A 20405-nucleotide genomic window follows, 5' to 3' on the forward strand; every position below is an offset into this window, starting at 1 on the left:
CATTTATCACACTCAGACAAGGCCCCGCTGTTGGCCGTCGCTTTGATACTATTATCCCTGCTCCTCGTGAAATTGCGCTCAGGTCCCTGGCTAATATTCCCTGGAATTTGAACTACGACACGTCTGGTGGCGCTCCAATCTCTAATCATTGTCTCTCAAGAGCCTCTCACAGCTCAGCCCTGGCTCTCTAGCCTCGTTGTTAGCCTAGGGGTCTCCCTCGGCTCCATCGAGAACTCCGTCGAAGAGGCTCATTGTTCAGAGGCCATATCCGCATCCATGGCTACTATCATGGGTCATCAACCCCAAGTCCACCGTGCCACTAACGAGACCCTGGTCTTTCCAAGGCCCGAGGCCAGCCAGGATGTTAATTTCATCGAGCCCAATTCTGATACACGTCCCTCTTCGATCCCCTCTCCCTCTCCGTCATCTCGAGGGATTCTCCAAGAGCTTTCAGCTGATCAAGTTCATAACAAGAGTCTTGCTTGGAACTCGTCCCGAAGGGAGAACAACCAAAACCAGCAATTGTACTTGAAGACTGGTCCTATCAATCTGCCGACAAAGACAATCACATCTCGAGGGCCACGGCGCTCACTTGTTGATTCCGACAGCTTCGAACTCCTCGATGCGGTTCCTGAAGAATCAATCGAATCCAGCGACTCGGATACTGCGCCCGGTGGGCCTTCAGCTTTAACTTCACACAAGCTACCTTCTCCAGGTTCGTTTCTTGCGTCTTTCATCATCACTCCAAGTCACAGCTTGTAAATTTCCTGCGCCATTGTTGTACAATCTGCTAACACAGCCCACAAAGGAACCACAGTCTATTCACACCCGTTGTTGGATGCAGAGCCTCAAATTGGACATAACTTAGAGAGTCATCTAGCAGGTCAGTTTGAATGGCTCGTGGCGTTTCCAGTGCCAGCAAGTACCTCCAAGGACCATGGCTCTTCGGACGACAGTGAGAACCATCGCCACGACGTCGAGTTAGCGGTTCATGGCTGCACTTTGCTGTCACGACGTCCGGGCCCCGCCGGCAATTCCAAAGCTGACGTCTTCAATCTTCTAGCCACACCATTGATTGCTGAGGAGTATCTGGCTTTGGGATTTGATCCTTCTCAAGTTAAGATGGCACTGCCTCCGCCTCCAGCATATGAGCTTCATCAGAATGTCCCACTTAAGATTCCCGAGGTCGTCGAGACGGTAGAGCCTGTTTCGCCTTCTCTTACTTTGATTAGTGAGAGAGGCAGTAGTTACGCAAGTTCTTCTAGGACCGGATCCTTCTCGGTGCCCCGAATCGAGGACTCTTTCGAGGAACTTGATAAACTTGAGGATGAGCTCGAAGCCATCAAGGCTTTCACCCAGCCACAACGCATTCCTGTGCCTGAGAATACTGCACCCAGTAACAAGCATCTCGAACCACCATCCACGGGTAAGAAGCCGACCGTTTCGAAGAGGGCATCAGTCATCGGCATGTCTTCCACAGTCCGCATCAAACAGACTGAAAGACCACAGCTTCCTCTTCGACGATCAACCTCTCTGGTATTTAGAGACAAGAAGCAGGACGACTCCGACATCATCCCGAATTTAAAACCACTGACTGCTGCACGCGGAAAGCTGACCAACTCTCACTCCGCACCGTTGAAGGCGCCCGTCAAGTCTACAAAGCCTCCTACTGTCCCCAAATTTGAGCTTCCTGGTGAGGCTGTTTCTCGACGCCTGAAGGAACAGCGCGAGGCTCGTCGAGCCCAACAGGCTGAGGCTCAGAAAGCTTATGCGCCTCCTCCGAGACCAAAGTCTAGCAAACCACTTACCAAGCCGAACTTCGAGCTTCCAGGAGAGGCGATCTCTCGCCGTAAGCGTGAGGAGCGTGAGGCCCGGCTCAAGGCACAAGAAGAAGAGGAACAAAAGAAACGGGAGTTCAAAGCGAGGCCTGTGCGTCATAGTTTAATGCCGGGTAGCATTCCGCGAGAAACGATTACCAGTCTTGCTCGACAAGGCAAGCTCCCGCAAGACGAGGCAACTAAGACATCAACCTCAACTAAATTAAAGCGGATGTCAATGCAGGGCCCACGACCACCCACCATGTCAGAGGCTCCGGCTACCCAGAGTCGAGGTCGCCTTTCCACTGCAACATCACGAGAAGATCTTAGCCGGGCTACCTCAACTTCTACAGGAAGCGGCGGTGGGAAGCGAACTACACTCACTGCAGAAGAGGCTTACCAACTGAGACTTCGTGGGAAGGAGATTTTCCAGCGAGACAACACAAGCTTCACACGAGACAGAGAGCGTGAGAGGCGCGAACGTGAAGAAGCAACACGCCTTGCTCGTGAGCAGGCTGCGGAGCGCTCTAGAATTGCGAGCCGGGAATGGGCAGAGAAGAAACGGCGTAAGGAGTTGGCCATGCTGGAGTCCCTTAAGGGACACTGATCGCTTCAAAGACAGGCAACTGCTCGATCTCACATTTTGCAAAGGCCTTTCCTCGTGGAGTAGAGGCATTTCATTCCCCCTAATTTACTTGCCTTGAGCCTGGAGTTTGGAAGGCTTGGAGTTATGGCACTGGTTATGTGCACTTTTGTTTTTGCGATATTGTTGCTTCGAAGGTTTCTTCTATCTTTAGGCGTTTGTCCGTTGGTTTCGAAGGACATTGGTGTACCAGAGAACATTCACGCAGCCAGAGACTGTCCCGTTGTGTGCTGCTGCAAAACTTAGTTTCAGAGACTATCATCAGATCATAAAAATCCCAGAATTGTTTTGCGTGTCTTTTTCGTGTCCCTCATCCAAAGAGTGCCATAGACTGGTTAGTATTGGCTTAATGGGCGTTGGCATCGATACAAGAACTGAGAGACCGGCCACTTGAGGTATCTGTCGACCAGGATTGGCACCAGGGAAGCTCACTTTCATCTCTGTAACAAGCCTTGCTTTTCTCTCAAATGCCTCATTAAGGCTCAGGTTACTTCTCTGCGACCCCCATCTCAACCATGTACGGTTCTAAATCCATACACTGTGTACTCAAACAAAGAGACAAGAGGTGTTGAGATGTAGATGATACTAGGTAGGCAATTTGGGGTTCAGAACTGGCGTCACTTGCATCACGCCGTTAACAACTGATCATACAAATACTGTTACATAACGTTTCATCAATTCGCTTGCTATATACCTCTATAAATCCACGTTTCAACATTGTTCAACCGGTGACTTCTAGAAGACCACACCAAATCCCCCTTACACAACTCATCTGACACACCATCCCCACCACTCTTCAACTTGGACATAAACTTTTTTACACTTCCTCTTGAACCTAAATATTAACAGGCGAATAATAATTGCCCTTTCAATCATCCCAGACAGAGGGCAAGATAACTCCATCATTCCTCATATGTACAGATTCCACCTCATGATGTAAACATATTCCAAGGGTTACCACCCTGCCATTGGTGCCCTTTGAAGCGAGATAGGAAGAAAGAAAAAAAGAACCAGAAATGCTCCGTTTTGAAGATGTGGTAACCAAAAAGGAAAAGGTCCCCCTAACGGGAACTCAGGGGATCCGGAAAAAGTGAGTGATTAAGTTGCAACCTATTTTAACATAGGTGGCTGATGAAATAACGGGGAAGCCGGAAGTGTGAAACGCCGTTCGAGTGCATATTCCACCTCCTAGCGAGAGTTATCGAAAGGCGTGGGTATCTTTCTAGAGACATAGGAAAAGTCGTGGTGACCGAATTAGGTAGCACGGAGGATCAAGTGAGAGTTTAAAAGTTTTGCGAAATACCCGCGCTCTGCTGTGGGTAGTGAGACGGGTTCTCAATGCGTGTGTTTCGTCGTGCCGGGTTATCGCGAATGACTGCCTGTTGTGGCCCGTTGTCGCTATAAGGGTTCTGTGAGTATTGGTCGTAGTACCCGTTACCAGCGCCATATGGTACTCCCATGGGGTCCGAAGCATCGGATCGGCCAGCAGCACTGTAAGAGGAGGAAGCGTTGGATGGTCCACGATGCACATCTGCGCCTCGGTTGTTGGCAGCAGAAGGGCCCATTGCTCCGAGAATTTCGCCCTCTGGCGAGTGTGAGCCGTCCATAAGAGGCTCGCCAGAGCGACCGTCTGACATGTTGCCTCGGGTAGGCGAAGTAATATCTGAGTAGGCTCCAGTGACACCACCAGATAGAGTAGTAGAAGCCTTGCGACCAGTAGAGCCAAGAGTTGTGTTGCCCCAGCCGCGGTACCCAGAAGAGCCATCTTCCCTCATCTCATAGCCACCATCTGCCATTCCAACTGCAGGGATCGTGGGGTCAGCGTTGGGGTTGTAGGCATAATCCTCTACTTCCTTTCGTCGCTCCTCTTCGGCTTGTCGTCGGGTTTTGCGCTTCTTCCACCAGAAGAGACCGAGGAGCGCAAGGATGGCAATCGCAGCGATTGGCACAGCAACACCAATAGCAACTTTGCTCTTCTGGCTCAAACCACCACCTCCATTTCCGCTGCCACTACCACCGATGGCGTCAGCATCGTCGGTGCTGGTGGCGGAAGCGGAGGCCTCGGTAGCGGTAACTCTCTGTGTACGAATCGCGGTAACCAAAACAATGCTCGTTTCGGGTCCCTGGCTACCCGTTACGGTGACAATAGTCGACAAAACCTCAGATGTGGTGATTTCAGTGGCAGATGCCTCGCTTTCTTCCGTAGTGCTCTGTCGATCATTGCTGTCATCGGTTGAGGATGCGTCTGCTGCCTCTGTAGTTGGTTTTGCTTGAGTTGACTTGCTGGAGCTCGTCGGTGAGGGCGAGGGGTCGGAAGAAGGCGATGCATTATCAGAGGTTGGCGCAGGTGCAGCTGTTTCAGAGGCACTGGCGTTATCGGATGCTTGGCTCGCATCATTAGTCGCTGGTTGTGTTTCGTCGGCGGATGGGCTCGGCTGCGTGGCTGAAGGACTGTTGTTTGAAGCTGGGTTCGAAGTTGCGGGTTGTGCTGGCGATGAGTTCTCAGCAGGAGACGAAGGTTGGTTGGCGTTGCTGTTATTGTCGACAGAGGATGGGTTAGGGGCCGACGCCCCTGTGGGCTGAGTGCCTTGACCCGGCGTGGACATGGCTAAGTCTAGCGTGCTCACGACGGGGAGTTGTCTATGATCGAGAATCATGTTAGCGACCAGGTAAGACTCGCATTGAGAATTGAGGGTATTCAGAATTTGGTCAAGAATAGTGAGAACATGTAGCAAGGGAGGTGGTGCAGCAACGAATCAAGTCAATCAACACAAGGGAGTCGTTGATGGATTAGACGTGATAAGGTCGGAATGATGGGAGACAATATTGGCGACGAGTTTCATCCAAACTGGGACCTCAAATTGACTTGTATGGGGATCGTCGAGGGATAATTGGATTGAAGGATTGATAGTGAATAACGAGCGAGCGAGCAGCAGGTACAATTGCATCGGATTGGATGCAATGTATCGTGACACGGCGTACCTTTGGAACTGTTGACCGACCGTCGATCCGTTTGAGAATTAAGGAGTAACGAGGAAATTCGCCAAGAAGGACGCGTCGAGAATGATTAAGCGATATTTCGAAATTGACCTGGTGATGTATGAGAAGAAGTGGAATAGAGGAGAAGCGAAGATTAAGATGAAAGACGAGAATGAGAGCGAGTGAGCGAGAATGAGGTTGGCTAACTAGAACTGGGCTGAGCTGGGCTGGTAGGCTGGGTTGGGTGAGTGATTGGATTTGGAAGGTCGGGGGGTGAGACTTGAGACAGAAAACACAGACGACACGGACAGCAAAGAGCCCAACTGAAGCGTACTAGCGGCCGCTGGAGGTCAGTTCGGGGTGGAGGCTTTTACTGGGTCGGCCACTGACCGGGACCTGAACCTGGGGCCATGAACCTAAACTTCCAGGGCTGGGCCTGAGCAAAAGATCCAGTTCTTTTTTCGCCTTCTTCCAAGGCTCTTGTTGAACGGGCTTGGAACTGGATTTGACGTAACGTAACAAGAGTAACTAACGTACGTACCTAACAGAGTTTGTACCGGCTACCTATACACACAAGCTTAATTGAGTTGGAACCCAGCTCAACTCAACTTCAACTGTTCATCGACCGTTGGTTTAGCCTAAAGAAATATATTTCTCACTGTTGAGAACGGCGACTAAAAATAAAGGGAAAACGGGTGCCGGTTTGCTTTCGGGAGGCGTATACGCTATCCAGGTCCACTCGCTTTGGCACAGGAAGAGTCAAGATCAACAAACAACAACAAGTTCAAACGTATTGTACGTGTGTAATATGAAAGAGAGAGAGAAAGACGCAGCGAAGACAGAAGGAAAAAGAGATCACAAGCTGAGAGAGTGTGCCACACGATTGTCTTTGAATCAGCATCGGGCCTTTAGACACAGCCATTTTCTATTCAAAAGTCTAATGGAAGATGATTATGTTCCTCAACCACATTCACCTGCAGCTAATTAGGTACATATCGCCAATTCTCTCGATCTTGTCTTTTAGCCGGGGTCTCTTGGCATGGAGACCCCCCCTGTGGGAGGAAAGAAAACTCAGGACCTTGATCCAGGATGACAAAAACACTTGGGTGACTTTACATAAATTAATAATAAGTTTACTAGGTTCAGGATATCCTTTACTGAGTTTATTTTGACACCCCATATCAAGGTCTGGTGTTTTCTTGCTCCCTGAGGCCCCCCCAAGACGATATACGAGCCACCCAGCGAGGCAGTGACTCTTTGGTTTGTGTTGGCTTCGGGACGATCAATGGAAGCGACAAGACCTGAAAACGTCAGTGGTCAAGATTATTTGCAAGTATAAAGAGTTACTTGTACTGTGCAGTATTATGATATACACATATTTGGTTTGTTGACATTTAATTTTTAGGCATACAACTAATTAACTTTCCGTCTCCCTTGCATCGGCTGGGGGTCTTTAATCTCCCCTGCAGTGCATCCAAATGTAAAGACTCCAAACCACACAAGACGTCGACCACCACCAACAGCTGTAGACTCATTATACAAGAACAGCTGTATGAACTTTTCCGTGGGAAAAGGTCTTCACGGCCCTCAAGATTGATCGTCGTTTCACTACATGGCTCACAACGTCATGATGATGAAGCCAAGTAATTAAACCCTTCAACTCAGGTTCCACTAACAGATTCCAAGAGGCATCTCAATAACCGTTATTAAATACCTCGCAGACATTACTCTTCTCTTTTGAGGAGATTCGAGGGGCTACGCGTGAGTGAGGGAGATCACATGTCGCTGGTTGGCATTCAAGCATTTCTATAGCGTGCCGGGAACCCTTTAATCTCAACGTGCAGCAATGGAATGTCATTCTAATGTACGTCTGCACTCATCGGGCACAATCTAGACTCTGCTTTCCTATCTGATCTGATCAAATCTCCTCGGCTGAAAGTCCCAAAAGTGATATCTTACGTCCTCACGTGCCTCAGTCTTATAGCGGACGGATTATACGCTTTACTCTGGTTGTAATCTCGGAGCCATATCCTGAAAGGTCGATGTGATGCGACGCTGGCCGTTGAGTATTAACCAGCGCCAACACTCACATGGGGCAAAGGCTCGAGATCGAATTGCACTCTGAATCGAAAACCTTCTCTTCAAATTGGAATGTTAAATCTGAGACATCCACGTTTCTCGATTCTGGTGCTGGAGGGGGATAGCTTAGAGGGGGAGTTGGTTTAAGACGCTACGTAAGCGTCACTTGAATCAGCTCTCTCAGTAGCCAGCCAGCCTCTAACAGGAATCCTCATTCTTCCATGACCTAGCGCAATTCGACTCAGCGATTACACATCAACTCGGCTGTTCAATTCACATACAAACAAATCAATGAGTCCGTTAATAATATCTACCAATTGCTACTGTGAGCTTCAGTATTCTCCCATCGTACCTTAGTTCCTGGTTCGCTCTGCCCCGGTGGCGTTGGCCTCCGCAGCGACTAAAGCACAGCATTGACCAAAAATAGTAACTTGATCGCGTGTCGTCGTATCGCCCCAGGAACAAAGCCTTGATTCGACAGAGACCGCTTATCTTGAGTATCCACGATATCAAACTCTTCTTTTAGATCTGCCAATCGTGCTATGCCATGCTTGAGTGATACTCCATATGTAGCATCATAACTTCACTCAATACGGGAAGATCGGTGGTGTTGCGATATTGGCGTGCTTGATGATCCAACAGGAGACGGAAATCATTCGAGCTGCCCTTTTGGGACTCTCACGAACCACCTACTTAGACTCGGATCGTCACAATCTATACATTGACATATTCACACATCTCACAGTGGTTTCTATCCAGCTCCAAGTAAGCAGTAAAATAGTAGAAACAAGATGGCCATGTTGAAGTGATCAACGCCAGATCCAATTGACCTATATACAACGGCCGAACGTACGTTGTCCGAGCCGGCAGTCGTCATCTAGTTTGTCGTGTGGTTTCCAAAGACCTTCTATAATATGCAAGCCTGCAGGTTCCCAGTGTGAAAGAAAATATCGCAAGACATCATGACCCTAAAATACGCCCTTGAAGTGAAGAAATGTATAAAGTTGACCAAGACCGGCGCACGCTGTGTGTAATGCAATGTCAAAAAGACAACGCTAAGAAGGTTTTTTTGACATGTCAGTGGCAGCCCATGCATAGGCCAATCCACTGAATGTGTTGACGCGCTACCTTTTATCAAGGTCGGATTCCCCATGAAGGCTTCAATGTGTCTTGCAGCGCTTGTTGGGTGAACACTTGGTCGCCAGGAAGGCGACTTACACGTCCAGCTCCGCCACGGATGGCACCAAGTTGAGCCTGAGACATGCCGCTGCGGTTACTCCTGATGCTTCCAGCGTCGCTCATGGTGTCGGAGTCCTTGAATCTCTTGGGAGGTGCAAAGTCAAGCCCAGTGAATGTGCTGGATTTGCGGAGAAGATGGCTGTTGTACATTAGCTAGAGTTTATCTGGTTGCGTAGTGGCGTGGAACTTACGGGCTTGGGAGAGCGGTCAACTCCTCGAAAGGCGAGACAAGAGTCTGGGCAGCAGGAACGGAAGGCGAGTAAGGTCGTCGCTCGCCGAAGGGACTTTGAGAGCGACCAGCTGCAGTGTCACGGATGGTGTTGGGAGGAGCAAAGTCAGCAGCGTTGATGAGGGCGATGTTATCATCCTTGAGCTTGGACGGAGTTGGGAGAGTGGTCAAGGGTGCGGGTGGTGGAAGTCTCTTCCTGGGGGGTTGTCGGATGCGAGCTGAGGCTGAAGAATCAGGTCGAGGGCCAAGAGCAGAACCAGCGCGGGAACGTCCTCCAGGCCCGCTCTGGTAGCTCATACCACCGATAGAACCGTTGGGGCCACGAGGACGAGGTCCGGGACGACCAGGACCAGGGCGGCGGCCAGCTGGGGGAGGTGTCATGGCACGGCGAGTGACGGGCTGGGCGTAGGGCATGACGAAGGCATTTGTCTCAGGATCAAAGTAAGCTCCATCACCGCCCATCATGTAGCCTTGGTCAACATCCTCGTAATACTGAGGACCGGGTCTGCCCTGGGCCATTGGGGGCATGGGGGGCATAGGCGGGGGTGCCTCCTTAGTATCCTCGAAATACTCCTTGTAGAAAGAACGGATACGGTTGGCACGGTATTCGGGGTCCTCAGACTCTGTGATCTCATCCGGAGGAAGGGGACGGAATCCAACTGAAAGTCTCTTGTTATCCTGCTGGGGAACTCCTAGGCCTTGGTACTGAGGTGTGTCCTCGACGAATGAGGTACGTTGCATGGTGCGACCACGAGAATCGTCCTCATGGTCTTCGTAGTGACTTGAAATGTCAGCCGCGGGGGTGTAGGACTGATAATTGGAACCATCACTCTGGCGGTCGTGAGGCAGAGGAGCGGACTTGGGAGCATCAGGGGAAGTCACAGTTGGGGATTTAGGCTGAGGAAGAGAGAAGTTCAAACCCAGACCGGTGGCCTCATGCTCCCTGGCAGGAGGTAGAGGGAAATCGTTGGCGGGCTCCGAGGAGAAGTTGGGCAACTCAAACTCAGGAGTCTTGCTCCTCACTGCGGGAGGTGGCTGTACGGAGGCGCCGTCATGCTTCTCATCAAAATCGGAGACCACTCCAATCTCAGGGATGATTGGAGCAGGCTGGAATCCATCCTTCTCGTCGAAGTGAGAGTTCGGCTGGTGGGTTGGGGCAGGCGCCTTGGGAGTCCCGAAAGGATCAACCTTGGAGTCGGTGGCAGAGACAGGCGTCTCGGGCAGGGAGTTCATGCGAGATGGGGGCATCTTCATGCTACCAGGCTTGCCAGAGTTACGAGGACTACTGAATTTAGTATTGTGCGAGAGGGAATCCTTGGGATTAAAGGACCGCAATGAGCCGGTCTCGCTTTGCGTGATGGTCGCGACATACTGGTAAGGGTCCTGATTATCATTTCCCAAAGACTTAGCCAACGAGTTGAGCGACTCTCGCGACTCCTGCAGACCGGGTGGCAGCAGGTAGGGCGAAGAGAGGTTCATATCCATCGAGAGCTGACTGGGTTTATGGTTGAGGCCCTTCTCACCCCCTCCCATAAAGAGACTTCGACGGGTAGACTTCTTTCCGCCGGCGCCGTCAAGCCCAAAGTCCAGGCTCTTGTGAGGATCATTGATATCCTCAAGCATCTGCCTCTTCATGTTCTTACGGTGGAGGTAGTACAAGAAGATTGCGATAAGAACGATAGGAACCCTACACATAACATAGTCAGCATATCGCGATCCAGTTGACCATCCGAAATCGACAGAACAGAGGCGTGGTTGGTAGCATACACAATAGCGACAACAATGGGAACTACCAAGTTCGTGTTGGCGCTGGCTGCTGCACAACTGTCCGTCGCTTGGCAGTTCTCTCGGGTGATGAGTCGGCGAAAGATCGAGGAAGACGATGCGACTCCATTTTTGGAAGCTGAAGAGACATCTTCAATGTTGGTGCGAGGTCGAAGGCGAGCACCTTCGTAATGAGCGATCCCCATGTTGGCGTTATATGCTAGCGCATGTACTCAAAGCTTCCAAACAAACAAAGAGATGTTGATCGTCAAGTGTGAATTCCTCCGCGAAAAAGCGAAATAGGCGTGAGAATATTAAGAATTGTCGAATATTAAACTCCAAGCACAACTGTCATAACCATTAAGCTGTAATGCGATTGACAATGTCGGTAGACGGCTGGCACGCGTCGAGTATTATCGTCTCCAATTTGATACGGTATTCGAATAAATCTGAAATCGTTTTCGTCCAAGGATCGCGAGAAGCGTCAAAGCAGATGTCGGGCACCGTAATATCGAGAAGAACAAGACTGGACAAAGCCAAAAGCCAGCAAGCAAAAGCGAGTGAGCGAGCGGCTGTGATATTTGTTGATGTGTAAAGAGGGACTAGGTCATTAAAACAATAGACCGTTACGAAACGAATGACTCGAGTCTGGCTGGTGTAAACAAGACTCTAGATTAAGCAGTGTTTTATAAAAGAGTGACGAGCCCGCTGGCAGGCAGCTTTGGCAGAAATGCAGAACGATATGATGCTGTCGTCGTCGACCGATGAACAGTTGGAGAACGAAGGAAAGGAACGACGAATGGACGAGAGAAGGAGAGTAGGTAAAGAGGAGGAGGAGGCTAGCGAGTGGGTGGAGGTGTAGGAGTGGAGCACAACGGGAGAGGCACAGGAGTTGGAACCTCCACCAAGGACAGCCTCGAAAGCCGGTACCTGGAGTGTCATTCTAGGGCCTGAGATGCCCTGCTACAGCGACAGGACTCGCTGTTCTCCCAGCGGACTAATGCCTGAGGGGCCGTCCAACACAGGCCCAGACAACCAGGCCAGGGGCGGGGGGTAATGACCACTCATGGATCAGGTCAGGTCCCGTCCATCCCAGACAATGAATGAGCCTTGCTTTAGTTAGCATAGCTCTTAACCGATATCTCAATCAGGGGATTCACACGGAGCGAGATGGAGTGACACCAGGTTGAACCATTGGATTGGTGGTCAAACCCTTGTTCACTTCCAGACCCCTTCCAAGGTCTTCTCCAAGAGAGATTAAGGTGGGCATCCTGCTGGATCCATGGAAAGGGTTTGCAACGAGGCCGTGGTCAGAGCAGAAGAAAAGAATCTCGTCATGGAAGCCCTGTACGATGTTCAGTGCACAAGCTCATTATTAGGTCCGTTGCTTCTGGTGAACGAGGCATTGGCCGCATTCCCACAGACAGACAACAGTCAACAACAACCAAGTCTCTCTCATGCAGAGCAATCCGAAAATCAATAAATCAATTAACAAAACTCAGTTATCAACCGTTTAATTTCCAAAAGTCTCTTTTTGCCTCGCCACCCCGTTAGCGCCCGCATAAAAAATCACCAGTCACATCGAGCAGCAGAACCCAAAGGGAAGCATCAGCATGCGCCTGTGGGTGCACAACCAGGTACAATCTCGCATAACCCAGATGCACAATCGACCCCTGGCCAGTAAAATCACAAAGAATGCATTAAGTTATGAGCGCTTCATGCAAGGCACGCGAGCGGCAGCCAGGCTAACCCCGGCAATCATGTGGAGGCTCGGGACCAAGACCAGCCAACGGACGTCATGGAACAGCTCTGCCTCTGACAAGACCAAGCCCCGAAGAGGAAAGTAAATAAAGGGGGAGAAAGCCTCCCCGCCTATCCGCAGTGGCGTCAGGGGCTATATCATGTCAACTGAAGTGGCTGCTGCAGGTACGCGGTTGAGAGAGTTCAATAGATACGGTGCTCTATCTATCGAGAACGGTCTCGATGATCTTGGACGGAGTCATTCGAGACAGTGTCAGTAACAACCCGAGAGCGTATTGTCCTCTCCCGTTACCGGCCAACTGGATGAGACTGTCATCCTAGGCAAGACAAGACAAGAAAACAAGGCAAAACAAGTGACAAGCCACCTGAAATGAAAGCGGAAAAACACTTCTCACTTCGCAACCACAGTCAAACTTGATATCAATCACACCGTCTGTTTCCTGGTTTCAACCCCTGGCTATCAACCTAGCCCCAAGTGGCTGCTCGAGATCGCCAACTCCCTCATATCAAGATGCATATCGCCGGTGTCACAAAAGCTGAATCGTTCCCACGTCAGAATTCTTGCATTAGGATCTTGGCTTATCGTGGGTCATAATTTTAACCCTCACCCACTATGCGCTGTCTAGTGCTGAGATATGCATATTGCCCTCATCTCCGTCACCGATATCCTGCTGGCTTATTATTAGTATTCAGCTTGCCGACATACGCACGCACAAACATTGGAGAGAAAAAAATCTTGAAATGGCTCAATTTTGCAGGAATTACCAATCGCTCGCCTACGTCAATATGGAGCTTGTAATTTTGATTCGGTGACTTCCGCCGCGTGCCATCTCACGGCATATCACATAGATCCGCCGGGGAAGCCGGATGATTTATTATTAGGTAGTTGAGCCGTTCACCAATATTAGTCAGGACGATCAAGCTCCCTTACATGCGAGAGACGAGGCTATCACCACTCTTACCTTCACATGTTGCAAATATGTACTCCTTACTGCGGATTGTTTTGAACTCTGTTTTGCCCTGCCTTCGGCCCGTTCACCGTCATCCTCGCTATTATCATACGAAAACATCAACATTGGGTTTCGTCTGATCCAATGGCGGTCAGTGTTTGACAGGCAAGCTAATAGCTTAGCATCCATGGATATCCATAGCAGTTCATATCGGAATCAAGGTCTCCCTTGACCAGCCAAGGCTTCCTCCAGTAATGTCATCTCACTTTTGTAAATCAAGCAAATGATATTTTCACTGTGGGGAAATGCCTCACACCTTAACCAACATTGCTATCCTTGATCCCGAAGCTTTGAAACCGCCATTCATATACCATCCCAGTTATCCCCGGCCTGGCAGTTTCACATATCGATGGCCCCATTTCCCTTCATATCCAGCCCCTCACCCTCTCCGATCTGTCGTGATTTGGTAAAACTCTGGCGCATATTCCAAGAGCCATCCTTTCTCGATCTTGGTGACATCCCGGATGAATATCTTGCTACCCGTCTCCATTGCTTCATGGAAGATGACCCAATCCGCTTTGCGGTTGAACATTAGTGAACTTGGATGTGCGTGAAGGACCATGTTGCCCTCCACGTTGCGAAACGTTCCGTCTGGCTGCATCCTTGCTGCGTGGGCAAAGTAGCCCGATGTAAGACAACGGCGGATCTGTTCTGCTTTTTTGACGTTCGCCTCCAGTGATGCTTGTCCAGCGAGTGTCTCGTCTATATTAATGCTGAATCGCTCAAGATACCGCTTTAGTTGAGCTCTGATACTGACTGCTCGACTCATGGACTTGAAGTTGAGGTTGTTCTCATGACAGAACTTTGCTTCTTTTCGTCCCTTTGTGACAAAGGCTTGGTAGGCGTTGAGGAGAGTCAAATGGTCACCTTCATCCACGGCGAACTTTCTGCGTGATGTCTCCATCTTCTTTTTCTCGCCTTCGTGAGAGAACCATACACTGCCTCCGAGACTGGTCATTGCCGCGATTGTAAGCATTTCGCTGAGGCATCCAAAGGACGGTGCTGCTAGGAGGGTTTTCGCCATCATAGGCTCAACGGCCAACTCGGCCATCCTTGAGCCCATAGGTCGAGTGAGCTTGGCATACTCATCCAAAGCTCCTAGAGCATACAGCAACTCAAGAGCCTTGGCCATGAGTTCAGACGGTGGCGGGGATAGAAAGTCGAACCGCACAATATTATCTATTCCCAAAGCCTTGAGTTGCAGAATGACAGGTGCCAAATTCGACCTCTGAAGCTCAGGGACATTGGCATCTGGCAGCGATTGGTAACTCTGCTCAGTATAAAGTCGGAAGCATTTTCCAGGTTTTGTGCGACCAGCTCGTCCAGCACGTTGCGACGCGGCTGCTTTTGATACTGCTGTAGCAGTGAGTGATTCTATGCCAGTTCTTGGGTCATACGCCCTCAGTTTTACGAATCCACTATCCACCACGAAGACAATTCCATCGATCGTGACTGATGCTTCGGCGATGTTCGTAGAAAAGACAACTTTTCGTGTGCCTTCGGGCAGCTTGTCAAAAACATACATTTGCTGTTCGGTAGACAAGCCAGCATATAATGGCAATGGCATCAAGGGACCGTGTTTTGAGCCAAGATCAAGCATGCGCTCGCTGACTGCTTGAATCGCATTGTCGATTTCCTCTCGGCCAGTCAGGAAAACTAGGATATCTCCTTCGCCCTCTTGGGTGTGGATATCAAAGACCACGTCGACTGCTTTCTCAACATAGTTCTCTGCCGGTGACTCCAAGTAGAGTATGTCTATTGGGTATGTTCTTCCTTCGAGACTGACGATGGTCCCGATATCATCCTTTTTGTCTGTTTTGTTTGGCTGATCATCACTGCTCCTTGTGAAGAATTCCAGGAACTCCTTAGCTTGGAGAGTGGCACTGCTGATGATGATACGCAGCTCGGGTCGCTTTCGGCGAATCTTCTTCAGTAGGCCCAACAAGACATCAGTGCTGATAGACCTCTCGTGTGCCTCATCAACCATAATAACCGAGTAACGCGTCAGCAATGGGTCGACGAGAGCTTCTCTGATGAGGAGGCCATCTGTGAGAAACTTTATCTTTGTTGATGCCGAGGTCACATCCTCGAATCGTATTGAGTATCCGACTTCTTTGCCAAGCTCACAACCGACTTCTTCGGCGACTCTCACTGCAACTGTGGTTGCCGCGACACGACGAGGCTGAGAAACGTCAGCTTGTGTGGTGACATGGTTTTGTGTTTACTTACCTGAGTGACGCCAATGATCTGCCCACCTGAACACCATCCTGCTCGTTCTAGGAACTGAGGTATTTGCGTTGTCTTTCCCGAACCAGTTTGGCCTATAACAATGGTGACTTGGTATTTTTCAATCACATAGAGTAGACTCTCGCGATGTTTTGCAATTGGGAGCAAGGCTGCTGGCTTATGAAGAGCCGGGATAAAAGCTGCATCTAGATCCAGGTCTGCCATCTTGAATTGGCTCAAACAATTTCAGTAGATTTAGGACCCTTTTTTTCTTAAGATCAACGCAGAGCCTCTCATGCCATCTGTGTGTTTTCCCCTCTATGTGCGCACAAAACTCAGCTTGTTTGAACACGATTCATTTTGCGTAAAGCATTATGGTCAAAGTCAAGCTTCATGAGACGCATGAAAAGTTACCCTAGACTTGATACTGCTGTCAGAGCTATAGCCAATCAGAGCAACTTCCCCATTGAGAATGCATTGTGGCGAGTGGGTCAACGTCATCAGCTTCGTGTAGGCTGATTGACCCCTCGCGCCTCAACCTTAATATCACAAGCAGGGCCAGGCTGAAGCGAAATCCCCAATTTCCCTGGATATTGCCCATCTTTCAACCGACTTCTAATCGAATCTCGACTGTGAACTCGTGATAACTTCAGACTGAAAGTAAATCATACCAACGACAAGTGCGATCAGGATGTCAGCCCCTGGAGAAACGGTATACTACTACTCCTTTCGAGAACTGTCTTAGATGACTGATGGTAGAGGTTTTGTGCTAACATGACTTCTCCTACCAGAACAAGGCCACCGCCGAGAGCGGACCTGAGTCGCCTACTACTGCGCAACCCCTTGATCTCGATGATGATGATGATGTTCAGGAATCTGGCGTTCTCGATAGCAACACTACACCCGCTGCTGCGACCAACACCACTACCACCCAGGCTCAGACTCAGGCACCACCACCCACAAACGAGACAGCGCCTCCTAAGCCTCCCCGACCTGTTTCCGAAGCGCAAAAGAATGAGACTATACTCAAGGAAGCTTTCCCTACTGTAGAGCTGAGTGTTATCAAGGCTGTGTTGAGAGCTAGTGGTGGTCGCGTTGAGCCTGCGTTCCATGCTCTCTTGGGTACGCTTACACAAACTCTGACTAGAGGGCACGATAAACTGATATACGCATAGAGATGACCGATCCTGATGCTGCGCAAAACGAACCCGCCGACGAAGTCCCCCCGCCTCAACCCCCTAGGCCTCAGAACCGAACTCAGATGTCGCAATTGGAGGCAGACGAGCTATATGCACGCCAGCTTGCAGAACACTACGACAATGTTGGTGCCTACGAGTCGCGCACTGCCAACCGAGGTCAAAGGCAGGGTCAGCGAGGTCAGGATGAATGGGGTGACGACCGTGAGCACAGCTTCATTGACGATGACCTTCCTGTTATTCGCGAAAACCTACGCAAGGGATTCTTCGAGACACAGGAAAAGGTCAATGGATGGATTACAAACATCAAGAAGAAGATCGAGGAGAACTTTGATGAGAGTGAAGAGCAGACGCAACGACAAGGAGAGCCCTTCCGTCGTCCCGGAGAGTCCAGCAGGCGAAGCGGTGACTATGACCGATATGATGCGGATCCCCAAGTTCTCAGCGATGATTTCGCTGGCATGAAGTTTTCTTCTGATGGAAGTGAGTACTGACACCTGTATTGTTGAAGCAAATGTTAACAACTCGTAGCTCCCGTGAACCGACCCATGGCCAATACTGGCATGTACAAGCCCCCTCCCCCATCGACTTCGCCTAAGCCTAGCAACGGCCGACGAGTTGGTTTCAAGGAGGAGACCGAAGAAATCAATATGTATGACTCTTCACCTAGAGTGCCACCCAAGGATGCAGCTCCCGCGATTGGCACAAGGGGAAGCAAGTGGCAGCCCATGTCGGCGGTTGAGCCAAGCCCTATCGCAGAAAACGACCCCTTTAGTCTTGGAGATAGTGAAGATGAGAGGGAAACACATCAGAAGACCAAGGACGACAAGACTGATGACAGTGATCGCTTGAAGAAGGCTACTGCTGAGGCAATGGCTGATAGCCTGAGCGAGTCTAAAGACACCGAGGCAAAGAAGAACTAGATGGTAGCAGATTGACGTAGACCAGTCGTTCAGATCTTGAAAGAGGGTGGAAATCATGAAGACGTAGTCGAGAGTCATGAGAGCACCATAGTCGAAGAGTTTGGTGCCACTCTCGCTGTCATAGCAAACATGGGTGGTCTGTTTATGGTTATAGCTCCGTATCGTACTTCACGACGGTTCAGTAGGTAGCATATAGTAGCCTTTCTTTTCCTGGTTTTGCATACTCTGCTGTCCTTCCACATTGCGCATCATGACCCGTGTCCGTTCTAGAGTGACGATATCATGAGGCGTCGGCGCGGACTCGGTGTTCGTTCCTTGGCTTGCATAGCATATCCAGTTCCGTAGGACACACGACGATAAGAGCTCTCACATAGTGGGTTTTTGTGTTTGCCCAACCAATGTCAACAGTGACAGGCATAGAGCAAGCCTGAAGATTATTCATTCCTTACTCATGAACTAGGAAACGGAGACGTGCCTCGAGTCGTGCAAGTCCTTATGGTGATGGAGCTGAGATGGGGAAAATGACATAAGAAATTTCCCAGGAGCTGTATAGTCACTCCCTCTTGAGTCTGGAGCCTCTCGAGACCCCTTGACCCCTTGCTCCATGACGTTCCGTCTCGGCTTTACCAATGGAAACAAGGCAGGTCATTGAAATCATTATTGTAACGTAAGTGGAAGAAGTACGCGCGGAGAAACACCCGACAGGTCCCGTTGCGATGCACAGGAGACAGGCTCGTGCATTGCATTGCATCGCACAGCTAAAGATGGAGATATGACCCGGAGCTGTGAGCCGGACCGCCTGTCGCTCGAGCACGGGGTCGGATACGGGACGGTCATTGGATGTGCGGATCGTTCAACGGACGGCTTGAGATTAGCGGATGCTTGTTCGGGACCTTATGCTTGATGGTAGTGTATCTTCCGAATAAGGGCGGAGTGGTGGTGGTTTGTTAGGGGACTAGCTGGGCGGAACAAGTCACCGACTTGAACTTTTGAATTGCCCCGCCATGCTGGTAACGTCGTGGGACCATAAGAGTCGTGATCGAGTCGAGAAAGAGGAGAATGAGCAAGTAAAAAGGAAACTATTCAAGGCACGAGGTCATTTACTGCTTAGACCCAGGGAGTTCAGACGCTATAAACAGCCAATCTATGTCATTTCATGTCCCCGCTTCTTTCTTTTTGGTGAATGGTTCCATTACCATTTTGGTTGACCGTCTCGTTGCAAGAGCCACTCACTGGGCTGAGCTAGGTTGTGCTTTCCTTTACCTTAGAGCATCCATAGAGGGGCAGTTTTTTGGTTCCCATCAAGTTCGTCTTTTGACATAATAAAAAAACACCATCACCACGACGTTGATTTTATTCTGAAGCCTTCTCTTGCCAAATACAATTAGAGGTCTTCCTATTGGAGAGAAGAGATTGTTGTTGTTAAAATCACTTGCCGTTTTTGAACACGCCTCGGTTCCACGTCACGTCGACTTGAGTCAACTTACGGTACTCAACAATCTTAGCCAGTCCAGCCTCGTCTCAGTGGACTCTGCTCCCTTTCAAGGCTCGACATACAACGAACAAGGCCCTTTGACAGGCCTGGAACAATCAAGGAATACTATTGATTTGACTATCGGTCTGTGCTTTACTGACTGAGTCTTCGAGAGCAAGTGCCTCGGCTTTTGGTGAGTGAGGATCTCCAACATCGTATCCAATCCAATCCGATTCAACCCTGCCTTACCCTTCACTCTCATAATTCTAGCGAACCCTTACCCATAAACTGCATCTCGTTTCCATATACACACACTTGGAGGCCACGCTATTCGCGAGCGTTTTTTCGTCAGCACTTCACGCCCTTTCTCACGCCGCTGGCCCAGCCAAAGTGATGGCATAGACTTTGGTCAAGGTACCCCCCCACGTGCCCTACAGGAGTCGATCTCGGACGTCGTCTAAGGATAACCGGGCTGTCGGGTGATGGGTCAAGGCCCAAGCAAAGACCCTGAAGAAACCGGGCGTTTATCGTGTGTGTGTCACTCTATACATGACAGGCTTGTGCAAGAGAGGAAAAGAGAAGTGGAATTACTTGGAAAACAAGTGGTTGCTTGCGTTGCTGTGAAGAAACGGGACGCATCCACAGGGTCTCAACTCACACTCCACCGGGGCTCTTCAACAACTCTGCCTGGTCTGGTCTGGGCTGAGCTGATCTTGGTCTGACTTTGACATGCACCTTTAATGCCTGGCCATCTTTCATGTGCATCTTTATGGAGCTTCTCAAAGACGCCTTTCCTTGCTCTGGTCTCTGTCTTGCTTGACCTGGTCATGTCTCCGCTGCTGGCTGTTCTCTATTTCGTTACCTACCTACCTACCCTCCCCCTCAACACTGCACTGTTGCACATACACACAAAACACACGCAAGATACCACACGGACGCTGTAACTGACACTGAAACTCGCATATTTCAGCCACACATCCTCGCTCACTTCTCTCTCCAAGCAGCGATCGCCCAAGTCAGCCATTCCTTGTCACCTATCCGCTTCCTCGTCTGCCCTCTAAGTCA

General features: G+C 50.0%; 5 protein-coding genes across 5 annotated transcripts; 2 read left to right on the top strand and 3 right to left on the bottom strand.

Annotated features, from left to right (window-relative positions):
• Positions 1-288: 288 nt before the first annotated feature.
• Positions 289-2424, top strand: FMAN_00355 (uncharacterized protein; the record flags this gene model as incomplete). Its single annotated transcript, XM_041822196.1, has 3 exons — positions 289-715; positions 809-883; positions 1064-2424. The coding sequence occupies 3 exons, from the start codon at positions 289-291 to the stop codon at positions 2422-2424; spliced, it is 1863 nt and encodes a 620-aa protein (XP_041687900.1).
• Positions 2425-3743: 1319 nt separating this feature from the next.
• Positions 3744-5066, bottom strand: FMAN_00356 (uncharacterized protein; the record flags this gene model as incomplete). Its single annotated transcript, XM_041822197.1, has 1 exon — positions 3744-5066. One exon carries the CDS (start codon positions 5064-5066, stop codon positions 3744-3746), a length of 1323 nt encoding a protein of 440 aa, XP_041687901.1.
• Positions 5067-8652: 3586 nt separating this feature from the next.
• Positions 8653-10956, bottom strand: FMAN_00357 (uncharacterized protein; the record flags this gene model as incomplete). Its single annotated transcript, XM_041822198.1, has 3 exons — positions 8653-8896; positions 8949-10673; positions 10754-10956. The coding sequence occupies 3 exons, from the start codon at positions 10954-10956 to the stop codon at positions 8653-8655; spliced, it is 2172 nt and encodes a 723-aa protein (XP_041687902.1).
• A 2944-nt stretch (positions 10957-13900) lies between these two features.
• Positions 13901-15972, bottom strand: FMAN_00358 (uncharacterized protein; the record flags this gene model as incomplete). The annotated part of the gene is made up of 2 exons (XM_041822199.1): positions 13901-15703; positions 15751-15972. 2 exons carry the CDS (start codon positions 15970-15972, stop codon positions 13901-13903), a joined length of 2025 nt encoding a protein of 674 aa, XP_041687903.1.
• A 466-nt stretch (positions 15973-16438) lies between these two features.
• On the top strand, positions 16439-17866 carry FMAN_00359 (uncharacterized protein; the record flags this gene model as incomplete). The annotated part of the gene is made up of 4 exons (XM_041822200.1): positions 16439-16459; positions 16539-16869; positions 16923-17426; positions 17475-17866. The coding sequence occupies 4 exons, from the start codon at positions 16439-16441 to the stop codon at positions 17864-17866; spliced, it is 1248 nt and encodes a 415-aa protein (XP_041687904.1).
• Between the last annotated feature and the right edge of the window lie 2539 nt (positions 17867-20405).

Source organism: Fusarium mangiferae (genome assembly GCF_900044065.1).
Source record: "Fusarium mangiferae strain MRC7560 genome assembly, contig: FMAN_scaffold013, whole genome shotgun sequence".
NCBI lineage: Eukaryota > Fungi > Ascomycota > Sordariomycetes > Hypocreales > Nectriaceae > Fusarium > Fusarium mangiferae.